This window comes from Heteronotia binoei, chromosome 2 (genome assembly GCF_032191835.1).
Source record: "Heteronotia binoei isolate CCM8104 ecotype False Entrance Well chromosome 2, APGP_CSIRO_Hbin_v1, whole genome shotgun sequence".
Classification (NCBI taxonomy): Eukaryota; Metazoa; Chordata; class Lepidosauria; order Squamata; family Gekkonidae; genus Heteronotia; species Heteronotia binoei.
In genome coordinates this window covers 163,900,307-163,913,578 of record NC_083224.1, presented here as the reverse complement: position 1 = coordinate 163,913,578, position 13,272 = coordinate 163,900,307, and the positions used below count along the sequence as shown (strand labels likewise).

Sequence of the window (13,272 nt, the reverse complement as noted above, 5' to 3'; positions counted from 1 at the left end):
TTTCTATTTTTTGCTTCGTTCCGACTGCTAAAAAAGCAACTGTTTAAATAAGCCCTTTAAAAAAAAAAAAAAGTGCTAGCACTTGCAAATGGGGAGAGAGACGCACGCTCACGACGGCAAAGTGTTTAAAGTAAGCTAGAGCGGCCTACGTCACAACTGTGCTTCAGAGCCCCGCTTGCCTCCGAGCGCCTTTTTTGGGAGGCGGCGCTTCGTCGTGCCTCGCTAAGCGAATCAGGCGCCCGAGGTGGGCGAGCGAAGCCCTTCCCTCTCCCCCGCCCCCTGAGTCCCGGCTCGGCTATAAAGAGACGGCCTCGCGACGGAGAGGCATCCCAAGTGCTATTTCTCAGCCTAGTAGTAACAAACGAAGGGAGCTGCTGGGCGCCCGCTGAAAGAGGAAGCTCAAACGCAGGAGTATGCAGAGTGCAATGTTCCTGGCTCTCCAGCACAATCAGATGGAAAGGAGCGACAGCAACTGCCAGAGCCACGAGGAGAAAAAAGGGAAAATGAAGAAAACGCTGTGAGTAATTTTTTCGTGAAGGGTGGCGTAGATCTCCCCCCCCCACACACACTTCCGAGGAAAGTCTTTGTAAAACGCATTGCAGAAATCTGCCTGGATGGTTGCAAGCAATTTTGCAATGCTGGCCTCTGAGAAAAACGCTTCGGCTCTCGTGGTGAGCGAGGTGAAGGGAATGGAGCTTGTTGCGGCTATTGCACTTTAACAGGCGAAAGGTTCTGTGCGTCGCGAAGGCTTGCGGACGTGACTTGAGACATGATGACGCTTAGACGGGGACAGTCCTCGAACGTTCCCTTTATTTTTTTATTTATTCCTCGTATTTATATCCCGCCCTCCCCGCCGAAGCAGGCTCAGGGCCGCTTTAGATTAGGGACTCCAAAGATACTTTTCTATCTGACCAGGGTTAAGCTCCGCTGGTGAGATTTTAAACGCCAGTTGAAACAAAAAGCCCGATAAAGCTGGTTGTTGGTTAGGTGCAGCGATTCGATCCAATGGTCAGGGTCCGGTTGCCCCAAGAGCGTTTGGGAGAGGGGATGGCTCTCTCCTATAGAAACTTGGCTGTACTCACATCCTAAAGCGAGGGCTGAACTTCTTTCAGGAAACCGTGTGTTAAAAGGGTTCTTCCAGTGTTGTACTGTGAGGAGTCTTGTAAATGTAGCTTTAGTTGAACCCTTAATATAACTAAAGAAATTACTCTCACCGCCAGTGTACACTAATTGGATGTTGCTTATGTTTTTAAAACTTTTTTTTTTTTGCAGAGTATGCTGCTTTTCAAATGTTGCAGGGCAATTTCATTTTACGGGGGAGGGGGACCCTGGCTGAATTTTTTAATTTGCTTGTCATTAGACTTAAAAATTGCAAAAATCTCTGCAGTTTCCAGCTGCAAAGAAGAGTTGGCCAAAGGGATTTGGCTTGTTCTGTGGCTCTTTCAGTATTGTGCCTGAATTAGATCGGCCTACAGCATGCAGATACTGGGTAGGATTGCATATTGAGTGACTTCCAAAGCCAGATATATGCAGCATCATTATGATGATACCAACCTGTTTTGCTATATGATCGCTGGCTGGGAAGTAATTCTTACAGCCTATGCATCTGTACTTCGAAGTCAGTCGTGCTGAACTTAGTGGGACTTGCTTGCCCAAGTAAGCATGCATAGGACTTTATTTTATCTTAGTTATGTGTCTCTTCAAGAATTATGGCCTAATTCTCCCAAATGCTTGACTGCTGCCAAAGGTGGTGTTCTGAGTAATGAGTCCTAGTGGTTTAATATATGCATATTCATTATTTGATTGAATAAGAGATTTGGACATGTGAATAAGCGCCTGCAAAACAGAACTGTCATGCCTCACGCGTGATGACTTTTTTCCCCCGTGGGAGCAGCTCACACTTTCAGCTGCCAGTCATCAAGTGGTAACAAACAACCATGTTAGTCACTGCAGGCAGATGCTTCCAAAGTCAGTGACTTGATGGTTTAACAGGGCAGGGGGGAATTAAAATCTGGATACTTGTAGATATAACTGTAGGTGGTTTTAATTACAGCAAGCTCTAACGTTGTTGCATTTCTAGAATTTAAAAAGGTTGGAGACGGATAATTTATTTGATTTTTTTTTGTCCTTTTAGCATAAAAGATTGGAAATCAAGATTGAGTTACTTCCTGCAAAACTCATCTGGTTCTCCTAAAGCAAAAGATAACAAGAAAGGACAGCAGAAAGCTAGCATCAGGTATGTCTTTCCGTTGTCTGCAAAAACGGGTCTTGGCATTTGTTTTACGCTATAATGGGAAATAGAAACAGTGCATTGAACAAGAGGACTTATTCTCTGTCTTCTCTTATTCTTTCCCCCCCCAGACCTTCTCCTGAGGAGGCTCAGCTGTGGTCAGAAGCTTTTGACGAACTCTTGGCTAACAAATGTAAGTTGTCTTCCAAAGTGAGAAGTTGACAGGCAAGGGCAACTTTTGTCCTTTGCAAAGATTTCCCTTAGGAAAAAACTGCTTAGGACAGGAACCAGCAATTTCCTTTTGCGTCATAATTCTGGATGGCCACTTCTGCTTGCATTTTTGCACTTGACTTTTTAAGAAAAGATTAACATTTTGGGGCAGCATGCAGCCTGGATTCATAGAAAGCATTTGCCTGTTTTATTGAAGCCATTTGGTCTGTGAAACTGTTTTTTGTACTCTAGTTAATGTGTATTTTTAGTTGGCCTTGCATTCCTTTGGAACTATGTCAGCTGTAATTTTCATCTGCAATTTAAAAAAGAGGGCTGTTACTTAAAAGTTCTTGCATGTGGCAGATCAAGTGTGCCAGCCTTCATTGGTGCAATCCAGGGCAGAGTTGCTGCAGCAGAAGCCTGCTGAAACTGATCTGCTTTGACCAGGGTAACTGCAGCAGCTTCCTCTTATAAATGTTGTGAGAGACAACTCTTGACAGGGCAATAAAACCAGCATTGCTCTGCCTTTGGTCTTCTATCAAACATCCAGCATTAGTTACTGTTCCCTGTGCATGTTGTTACTTGTTTTTTTTATAACTTTGTAGTGTTTCTCAGGGAGACTGCAAAGCTGTTTTTCCCCCAGTCACTTTCAAACTTGGCTTTTTAGCCTTGAGGACTAGAAACGTTAAAAGTAAAACATTCCCTGTCCTTCCTAAACTAGCACCTTGCAGCCCTGAGACTCTTTTATATAAATGTACTAATTCCTGGTCAGATTCAAACTCTTGTAGAGTCTTAGACCTAATTTCAGGTTGACCCAAAAGCTTGGAAAAGTTGTTTGATATGTTGCGCTCATTGTCTCTCTTGTGAAAAGAGTGGATGGTGTCATTGGCTGAAAAATGCTTATTCTGCTGTTCCACTGTGCATCTGTAATGAGTTTATAAGAGCCCAGCTTGCTGTGCAGGATTTTTTACTCTCCCTAACAAAAAAGAGGAAGATTAATTAATTCATGTTGGCTGGAGTGTGGACTTCTGAGTCAGTCTTTCCATTGCATGAGTTTACAGCTCTTCTATAAATATTTACAGCAGTCCAAAGGTTAACATACAGAATCTACGTGCAGGGGAGAAATAGTGTATGCTGTACCCCTCCTGCCTACCTTAATTGTAGGTATGTTAGGGAAGAACATGGCTGATTTTTAAAATTGCAGATATTCATTTTGAAACAGGAAGTATTGGCTAGCTGCTTCAGACAAATCATAGCCTCCTTTAAGAAGAAAATATTTTGGCATGTTTTAGGTTAATGATCTGGTGGATAAACAGACAGCTAAGACAAGGGCATGTGTATGAAGGCAATGTATATATGCACAGCACATTCCTGGGATGCTTTAAACTAATCCGTCCTTTTCACCTTTCTTTGTAGATGGTCTCGCAGCCTTCAGGGCATTTCTGAAATCTGAGTTTTGTGAAGAGAACATTGACTTCTGGCTGGCTTGTGAGGATTACAAGAAAACCAAGTCCCCACAGAAGCTGACCTCCAAGGCCAAGAAGATATACAGTGACTTTATAGAAAAGGAAGCTCCCAAAGAGGTGAGCAAGAACCTTGCATTGGAAGTGCTGCCATGGCTTTTGATCCAGTGCCGACGTGTTGTTAGGGTTTAAGCTGCTTGGTCTGAGGCTTGAATCACTGGAAATATCCCAGGACAGAACTTGTATGAAAAAAAATGTGGTGTTGGAATTGACAATCCATATGGATTTTTCAGAAAATGACTCCACTTCTCTTGCTTAAGAATATTTACTGAAATACCTTCCATGGATTTTTCAGTTCCAGTGTATCACTGATGCAAATTAGAAAGAGGAATACAATCTCAAAATGGCCCCTGAATTTTTTTTGAGATAGCAGTCCATAAAGTCCTCTGATGAGACTGATTAGTACATGTTTGTATCCCAGGATTCTTCTTAAGGAACTCAAGAGTGGATGTAACCTTATCCATCTATGAGCAGTGGTGACTTGATTACCTAAGTACCTTAACTATTCTTATAATGGTATGCACATACAATCAAGGGTGCCAACATGCTAACAAAGGCTTGTTGCATGTGACCATTTTAGACATCATGGTAGACTCCTATGAATCTTGTCTGAAATTCAGACACCATAGTTAAGTGGAAACCCCTACTCATTTTAACATAGAGCAATTTATCTGTGATTTTGGTAGAATTCTAGCTCACCCAATTGGCTCTTATGGAAGCCTCTGTACTTACATACAGCCAAGGTGAGAAGACACTAATGATGGTCCTTTTCTTGCTGCTGATCACTAGGGGATGTCTAGCTTTGATAGCATTTTAGAATTGGAAAAAATCAGAGCAATGATTGTTGGGCGTCTTTGTTACATGCAAGTAACATTGAGAAAGGAATGTCTAACGCACTACTGAATTGCTGCGGATCCTCCAACTCTATGTCAGCCTGGATGTCCTGGCACTCCATGCCAGATCAGATCCAGCCTTTGTTACATGCAAGTTTCACATTTAGAGTGGTATCTCTAGACTAGAGCAAGCAAGAAAGGATGACTGTCTGCAGCTTTGTTTGCTTGAGTGTTCTAGAGCATCAAGTTGACCACTGTTGGGGGGGAGAACATAGCATTGCATTGGCCCTACATCTCATTTAGCATAGGTGATTACTTCCTTATCGGACCGTGCCTGATGAAAAATTGCTTTTCCATTTCAGATTAACATAGACTTCCAAACCAAGAATTCCATTGCCCAGAACTTGCAAGAGGCTACTCACACCTGTTTCAATGCAGCCCAGAAGAGGGTGTACAGCTTGATGGAGAATAACGCCTACCCACGGTTCCTGGAATCCGAATTCTATCAGGAATTGTGTAAAAAGCCACAAATCAGCAGGGAACCTCAAGGGACATGAACTCTGAAGTTCTGGCAGATAGGAGAACAGTGACAAAGAGAATGCCACTTCATCCACAGAGGAAGGAGGACCTGTGTACAGGCTCCATGGACTCGGAACTGAACATACAGGGGATCTGCCCCAGTATCACTTTTGTTTTCAAATGGACTGATTGCAGGGGTTTTTTATACAGATTGGTGATAATGAAATGTGTATGAGGAAAAGCAAGCAAAACTGCTGGCCAGTTGCTAGGGAACTTTTGTTTTCTGTACAAAAAAAGTGATGCATTGGGAAAGGAATGTCTTGCGCACTACTGAGTTGCCACGGGTCCTCCAACTCTATATGTCAGCCTGGATGTCCTGGCGCTCCATGCCAGATCAGATCCAGCCTCCTTACAAAAAAAGTCATTAAGGTCTGTTACTGCTTTGCACTCCCATACTGGGACTTTGGAAACTGCTTTGAATAATTAGCTGCCCCTCATTTTCCCAAGGCTCTGGGCAGCACTTGTCTTCATGTCTCTCTAGCTTTCTTTATGTAGAATCTGTTCTCTGCAGTTCACTCAGCTGTGCACAGATTTAGCCCATTTCTGTATGACATAAATTCAAGTGTTGTGTAGTTTAATACAGAGAGAGATAAGGAGGAAAGACTGAATGAAAAGCAGAGCTTGCTGATATAACTAGTTTGGGTCAAACTGCCCGTGCAAAGTGGAGAAAAAGTCCAGCCCAGACTTCAAAATGACATTCTTTATAGTGTATGTGTTTTCTTGACTCTGGTTGTGTTGTACACTCCTACTGATGCTGAACATACTGACAAGGCAAACTTCAGGGAAGTTGTCTTTTTTTTTCAAAATGCCAGATCTGTTTTAATAAATTTTTATTTTAATATAACATTGTGTCTTCAATTGTCGGAAGGGGAGTCTGAAGCATGCTACTAGCTTTGAAAATGTATATAACCATGCTGGTCCATTTTAGCATTTGGTTTCTGTGATGCTTGGAAGAATTCATTGTGTATTAGCTTACGTACATCTGGAACTTTTGCCTGGAAAAACAGCAAATAAATTGCTGTTCAAACTGTGCCCCTTGCCCTTCAGCTTGCTTGCTTACACACAAGATTCCAGTTTCCATGGGTTCAAATAGAAAAGGAAGGTGGGGCAATGGGGCAGGAAGTATAGTGGCTGCCTACTGTCCTGTTGCTGGGAGCTGAGCACCTTAGAGAAAGGTACCTTGACTGGCACCCCTCAGGACAGTAATTCATGTAAGTGATTGAGTAAAGAAAAAGAAATGGCTTTTATGCTATGGGAATATAGATTTATTTCATTTTTTGTACCACAATCTCCAAGAACCTTGGAGAGCAGTGGGATCATTAAGAGGGCAAGCTAAGCCCAGGGGGCTATGGCATCTCTTTGAGCATATGGGAGAATGGCAAGAGTTTGCTGTGGATGGGAACCTCCCACAAGATGGGAGGTTTTGTCTTGTACACTTGAACTGGTCTAATGACACAGACGGAAAAAAAAAATTCTTTCAGTATCACAGCATCAGTCTGCATTTTACTCACTATACTGTTTCATGTGAAGGTTCTGATGTGCCAGGGTAAAAAAGGAGAGAGACAATGGCTTGGCCTGACATGCTGGGAGCAAGCCAAACCCTGTGGTGCAATCAGCACATTAGGCTTATCTTGGTGGCTTGGCTAGAGACCCGGCCCAGTGTAGTGAGCAAATGCTTTTGTACGCACAAGTTTCAGGGGTTGCTTGCCCCCATTCCAGTGTGATACATAGTTTGACACTGAAGTAGTAAACTTGCATCTGAGCTGTACCATTTCATGCTGTGGGAAATGCTTTACATGATGGTATGTTTCTCAATCCAACAAAATTGCCTCCATGTAGAAAAGAGCTATGCCAGGGAAAAGGGTTCTAGTCTAGCCTCCCAGATTGGTGAGGAATTTCGTTCAAAAGCATTCTGTACATAAGCCTCACCTGTAGCCTAAAGTGGTAGAGCTAAATGACAGGTGAGATGACACATCAGGATAAATAGGCTACAGCTGATCCCTGTGGCAGTTCGTGATGGCTTGTTTGATTGTTCCTCCATATCAGCTATACTATTGCCTATGCTAAATTTATACTAATAACGGAAATAGTAGAATGCATTTCAGTAACTAATACAAATCATTTTTCATCCTTATATTAAGCATAGTAATTTTTCCCTTTTTTCCAATTATTTGACTGGTCTTCTATTTATATAATGGGTTAGTTTGGTCATGATGACATATTCTGCCGTTTCATCTCTCCAGCTTTCATTAACACTCCTTAGCTTTCCTTTTAGACCCCCATATTACTCCGGCTGCAGTCAGCATGTATCTCAACTATTCATGAAGTGTTCTTTCAATTTTATCTGGTAAAATTCCCAATAGCATAGTCTCTGGTTTCATTTCAAAATGAATTTTTAAAACTTTCTGAATCTCATTATGTATGTCTTTCCAAAATTTTCTTGCCTTTTCGCAAGTCCACCACATATGGTAGAAAGTGCCTTCTGCTTCTTTGCACTCCAAGCAGAATCCAATATAGTCCGTGTGTGACTCCCTGTTTTTCCACAGCTGTCCTGTGCAAAGGTCCACCAAATGAATGCAGGTTTGCATAGTCCAAATATTTGCTCAGCAGCATCCATAACCAGGCCCAACCAGCTTCAGGCCCCACCGCCTGCCTGTTGCTACTTTAAATGGGTACAGATGTATTTCTAACAAAAAAGCAGCAGCTGTGCTCATATTCCTCAGCGGATTAAGTAAGCATTTACATTTTGGAGACTGAACAGAAAGAAGTGGCAGCAATATCTCATCCTCGTGACACAAGTTACACATTATCCGGACACATAAATCCCAGAGGGCTGGTCACTTGCTGGCTGCTGCTGGAAATGTAATGCAACTTGGTCTGATCCAGAAAGGTACTTATTTAAAATGTTTTAAGTAGCATTTGTATATGTAGGTGGTAGGCCTCCATCTTCCAAGAATGCTGTCCACATCCTCAGACTGCACAAGCTGAAAGGTATATCCCACACAATTTGACAAATCACCACTCTGGGACCCTCCAATCCTGTTGATGTTAATGTAGAGTCCAACTCAGTATAGCAATTGCTAGGGCTTTCCTTTCCCCATTTCACCACCACCACCACTGTACCCCAATGCAAGGTAGTGTAGTTTAGTTTAGTTTATTTAATTTATATCCCACACACCCTGCTGAAGCAGGCTCAAGACAGCTCACAACACTTAATAAAGTAACAATAAAAATAGTTATATCAAACATTAGATTAAAACTATTTAAAACAATTTGGTGCTGATTTCCATACAGTTTGAGGATAGCATTCAGTGTTCTTAAACATCCGTTTAGATCTAATAGCTTGGTGGTGGTCATCATTCAGTTAAAAGCTAATTGAAATAATATCGTCTTGCAGGCCTTGCAGAACAGGGCAGGGTCCCACAAGACTCTGACCTCCTCAGACAGCTGGTTCCACCAATGGTGGGTGGTGATTGAGAAGGCTATTTCTCTAGTTGTTTCAGTCTTGCCTTCCTCAGCCCGGGGATCAATAATAAGTTTTGTGTTCTTGATCTGAGTACTCTCTGGGGAACATGTGGGAAGAGACCTAAGGTAGCCAGGTCCTCGCTCATATAGGGCTTTAAAGGTAATAACCAGCACCTTGTAGCAGATCCAGTATACCACTGGCAGCCAGTGCAGTGTCTGCAGCCCAGGCTGTATGTGCTCCTGCATGGAGAGCCCCAATAACAGCCTGGCTGCTGCGTTCTGCTCCAGCTGGTTTCTGGATTTGGGAAAAGGGCAGCCCCATGTAGAGGGCATTACAGTAGTCTAATCTCAAGGTGACCGTAGCATGGATCACAGTTGCCAGGTCACTGCACTCAAGGAAGGGAACCAACTGCCTCACCTGCCTAAGATGGTAAAAGGCGGATTTGGCAGTGGCTGCTACCTGGACCTCCATTGTTAGGGAAGGCTCCAGTAGCACCCCTAAGCTTCTGACCCTTGGTGCCGTTGTAAGTGGTGCATCATCAAAAGCCGGTAGGGGGGTTGCCCTGCCAGGACCACCGCAACTCAAGCAAAGGACCTCTGTCTTCATCGGATTCAGCTTCAGTCAGCTCAGCTGTAGGCAGATGTTAGATATTTCACCACTAAGAACCTAATGCAAGTTCAGATGGAAAAACAGATATTTTAGTTGCAATCCTAAGAACACTTTAGGCAATAAGCCTTGCTGAATAAAATGACATTTACTTCTGAGCAGACCTTTGTTTCTAATGACTCCAACAAGGATACTTTTCTCTTTTTTTGTCGCAGTAGTCCCACCAGAGAGAGCTAGTTTGGTGTAGTGGTTAAGCGTGCAGGACTCTTATCTGGGAGAACCGGGTTTGAATCCCCACTCCTCCACTTGCACCTGCTGGAATGGCCTTGGCTCAGCCACAGCACTGGCAGAGTCCTCTCAGCCCTACCCACCTCATAGGGTGTCTGTTGTGGGGCAGGAAGATAAAGGAGATTGTGAGCCGCTCTGAGACTGAGATTCAGAGAGGAAGGCGGGATATAAATCCAATTTCTTCTTCTTCTCTTACCATCAATCTCTATCTTTCACCTGTTCTCTGTTTCCGATTCAATCTTCTTGCCATATTTTGCATTCTCATATCACCTAATCATTAAGAAAACAGTGGTGGGTCCCTGGCACAACTCAACTTTGTTTAAGAAAGATCCGGCAACTGAAGAACAGTCCTCGTTTGCTAGCATGACATTCAACCTTTCAAATGAGATTTCACCTGCAATTTAAACTTGTAAAGGGGAACCGTTTCTTAATAATACTGTGTTTTCTTCCTACTTATCTCTTTCATTCTCTTTTTTTCCTCCTCAACAGAAAAAAAAGAAATGGTGATGCCTATGAGACTATCCTTCTATGGTCATAGTGTTAGCAGTCAGACTCCTCTTGCAAAGGGGCAGTCTATAGCTAGAATAACCATAAACTCCCTTCTTAAAGTACCACCCCAAAAGTTGCCTGGCCCAAAATAGATGCCAGTCAGGAACAAGTCTAGGCAAGTAGTTTAGAAGTGTGAGTAAAAATGACTGACTTTCTATTGTCCCCCATGCTCCAGAGAGATGCATAATTTAGGGCAATGGGTCTCCCAAAACCTAGCACCTAGTGGGTGCTACATGAGAAAGTCCTATTATGAGAAATTATGTGGTTATGGATCCAGCTCTGTTGAAACTGTAGAACATGTGGTTTTTGTTTGCCAAAGGTATAACTACTTGAGAAAACAGTTTATCGACCCATTAATTTTTGATATTGATCTGCCTGTGGTAAATAAACTCCAGCTTTTGCTTGGTGGCTTTCATCTAACCATCACAGTTTCAGTTGTAAAATTTCTTCTGGGAGTGTTTAGATTTAAGAGACAAGAGAAGGATTTTAAGAAAATGGGAAATGATGTTTTATGTTGTGCACTTTGCTGATTCTAAACGTTTATTTTGTAAAATCTATATTATTGATGAATTTTGTATTTCATTGCCATTTGCTTATGACCAAACGGTCTGTGAGCAATAAAAATATGGATGGAAAACCTAGGGACTAATCTCATCAACACTCAACCTTGCTTCCCCTGCACCTATTTACCATAATTAAACAGTGATTTAATCAACACAATTCTATTCACCCAACCCATTAGCCCTTCCTGCCTGGTACTTGCAGGGTCATCAAGCCTCTCCCACACCATTGTTCACCTCAGAAAAGTCCATTAAGTTATTGTTTTTCAGGGATTGCATCACTCACCCAAGCATACGTTTTGACCTATACCTGGAGCACCCTGCTTCCCAGCAATGCATGTGTTTTGGATCCTCTGCATATGCTCCCACTTAGCTAGGCTCTCTTCTCTCTCAAAACGCTGGTGTTTTGCTGCTTCCACTGACCTCTTCAAGATTGGTAATTATCACCCTTCCCCTAAAATCACTTCCCTCCTTTTCTCTCTGTGTGTCTCTTAGCCAGCTCTTGTATGTGTGTTTATTGTGTGCATTTTGTTTTATTCTTTGTCTTTTTAATATAAACCTTTCCAGTTGAACATTTGCCTGATCTATTTGCAAGTTTTCTGAAGGGAAAAATGCTTGTACATAGGTGGATAATCCTAGTTACCCCCTCTTGGTCTGTCTCCTTAAAGCTAATTCCCCAAACTAATTAGGAGTCCACCTATTTGGGCAACAACAGTGCCAATCCCTTATGGGTCTCAACCTACTACTGGAGAGCTGATAGCCCTTTCCAAGTTCATGTCTATCCTTCTTGAACTGGGTGGCCTGCCACTCAATACAATGTTCCAATTAGATCTTTCCAGCTATTGATGGAAGAGGTAAAAACAAAAGGATAATTTACAAATGATTTAAAAGGATAACGTAATGATAATTGTATCTTATAAGCTGTCCCTATCAACATAATAAGTAGTAATGGGGAATCTTCTACTGATTCATTTTGGAAGACATTTGTTTTTACTGAGCTTTGCCAAAGAATTCTCAGGAAAAACTTCACTCTTGAGTCCCCCCCCCCCCCGGCTTAGAAAGTGCCCCCTAAAAAGTACACAGTATCTTTAAAAAGCAGAATCTGTAGAAAATTTAAAAGACACATTGATGCCTGTTGGCATAATTTTCTTACAAGCAACCAAAATCTTGAGAAGTGCTACAATAATTGCTTTGTTTGTCCTTGTCAATCTGGAGGCTGGTCCTATATTTTGGCACCCTGACAATTTGTGTGTTTGGCTCTTTGCCATCAGTGACCAGTAACATTAGAGTTACAAATTATGCATACAATTTGCAGCTATTGAAGGGCTACCACTGACCACAGGTTCCTCTCTTGAGGACTGGGCAAAATGTTAAAACAACTGAACCCAGGTGGCAAATGGTCAAATCTGATCTCTAGTTTGTTAACACTAATGCATTTTGTGTGCAAGGACCTGGATTTATACTTGCTGGATAGGCTGTGGCTCAGTGGTACAGCATCTACTTAACGTACATAAGATCTGAGGTTCAATCCCTGTCATCTCCAGCTCTTTTTTTTGTTGGTTTGTTTAAGGATCAGATAGTAGGTAACAAGAAAAACCTCAGCCTTAGACCCTGGAGTTCTGCTGCCAGTCAGAGTTGACAATACTGACCTTCATGGACTAATGGTCTGATTCAGTATAAGGCAGCTTTGTGAATTCATCCTGACATGGAAGATACTGATAATACTAGGACATAATGCCATCTCAGGGTTCTGTTCTTCCTTGTTGTCTTAACAGGACTTCGTGTCTTGGTATTATTGATACTATGACGAGGTGGCTACATACCAGGTGTCTCTGCACAAAGTGCTACATACATGGGAACAGAGATCACTCCTGCACCTCGCTTCATGTAGAGCATTGCCACATGAACTGATTTCCTTCAACATTTTTGCAGGAGGACCTGGTACTGTATAGTAGGATGTGCAATAAAAGAAGACATGCTTAGAGATAAGGAAGGGCAGCCAGTATGAACATGAATCAGGCCAGAGGAGAGCCTCCTGATTGCAGATAGTCTGCCCACACAAATAATTATTCACTTCACCATCTTCTCCCAGTCACTGCATATTATGTCTGCTAGTATATTCCCAGCTTATGATAACAGAGAATTTTTGGCACTCTTGGAATAGAATTCTTAACCACTGTGTAGATGACTCTATTAGGGGTGATGTACATATGTGGAAGTCTCATGGTACAATGAAAAGGACTGCTTCAGCAAACAGATGGAAGAATTGCATATTTGAATGCACAGGGTTTTTTTTTTAAATGTTTCAGAAAACAACCATACCAGGGAGGTAGCTAGCAAAAAAAAAAATCTCTTAGAAAGGATTAGACCATTTATTTGAATAAATGATCCTGCAGAACCTTTTGTATGGTCTGGAGTTGCAGAGAAG

At 42.3% G+C, this 13,272-nt stretch overlaps 1 protein-coding gene across 1 annotated transcript; it reads left to right on the top strand.

Annotated features, from left to right (window-relative positions):
- Positions 1 to 210: 210 nt before the first annotated feature.
- On the top strand, positions 211 to 6,219 carry RGS2 (regulator of G protein signaling 2). The gene is made up of 5 exons (XM_060232381.1): positions 211 to 517; positions 2,135 to 2,236; positions 2,362 to 2,423; positions 3,857 to 4,023; positions 5,159 to 6,219. Exons 1-5 carry the CDS (start codon positions 414 to 416, stop codon positions 5,351 to 5,353), a joined length of 630 nt encoding a protein of 209 aa, XP_060088364.1. The 5' UTR covers positions 211 to 413; the 3' UTR covers positions 5,354 to 6,219.
- Positions 6,220 to 13,272: the final 7,053 nt, after the last annotated feature.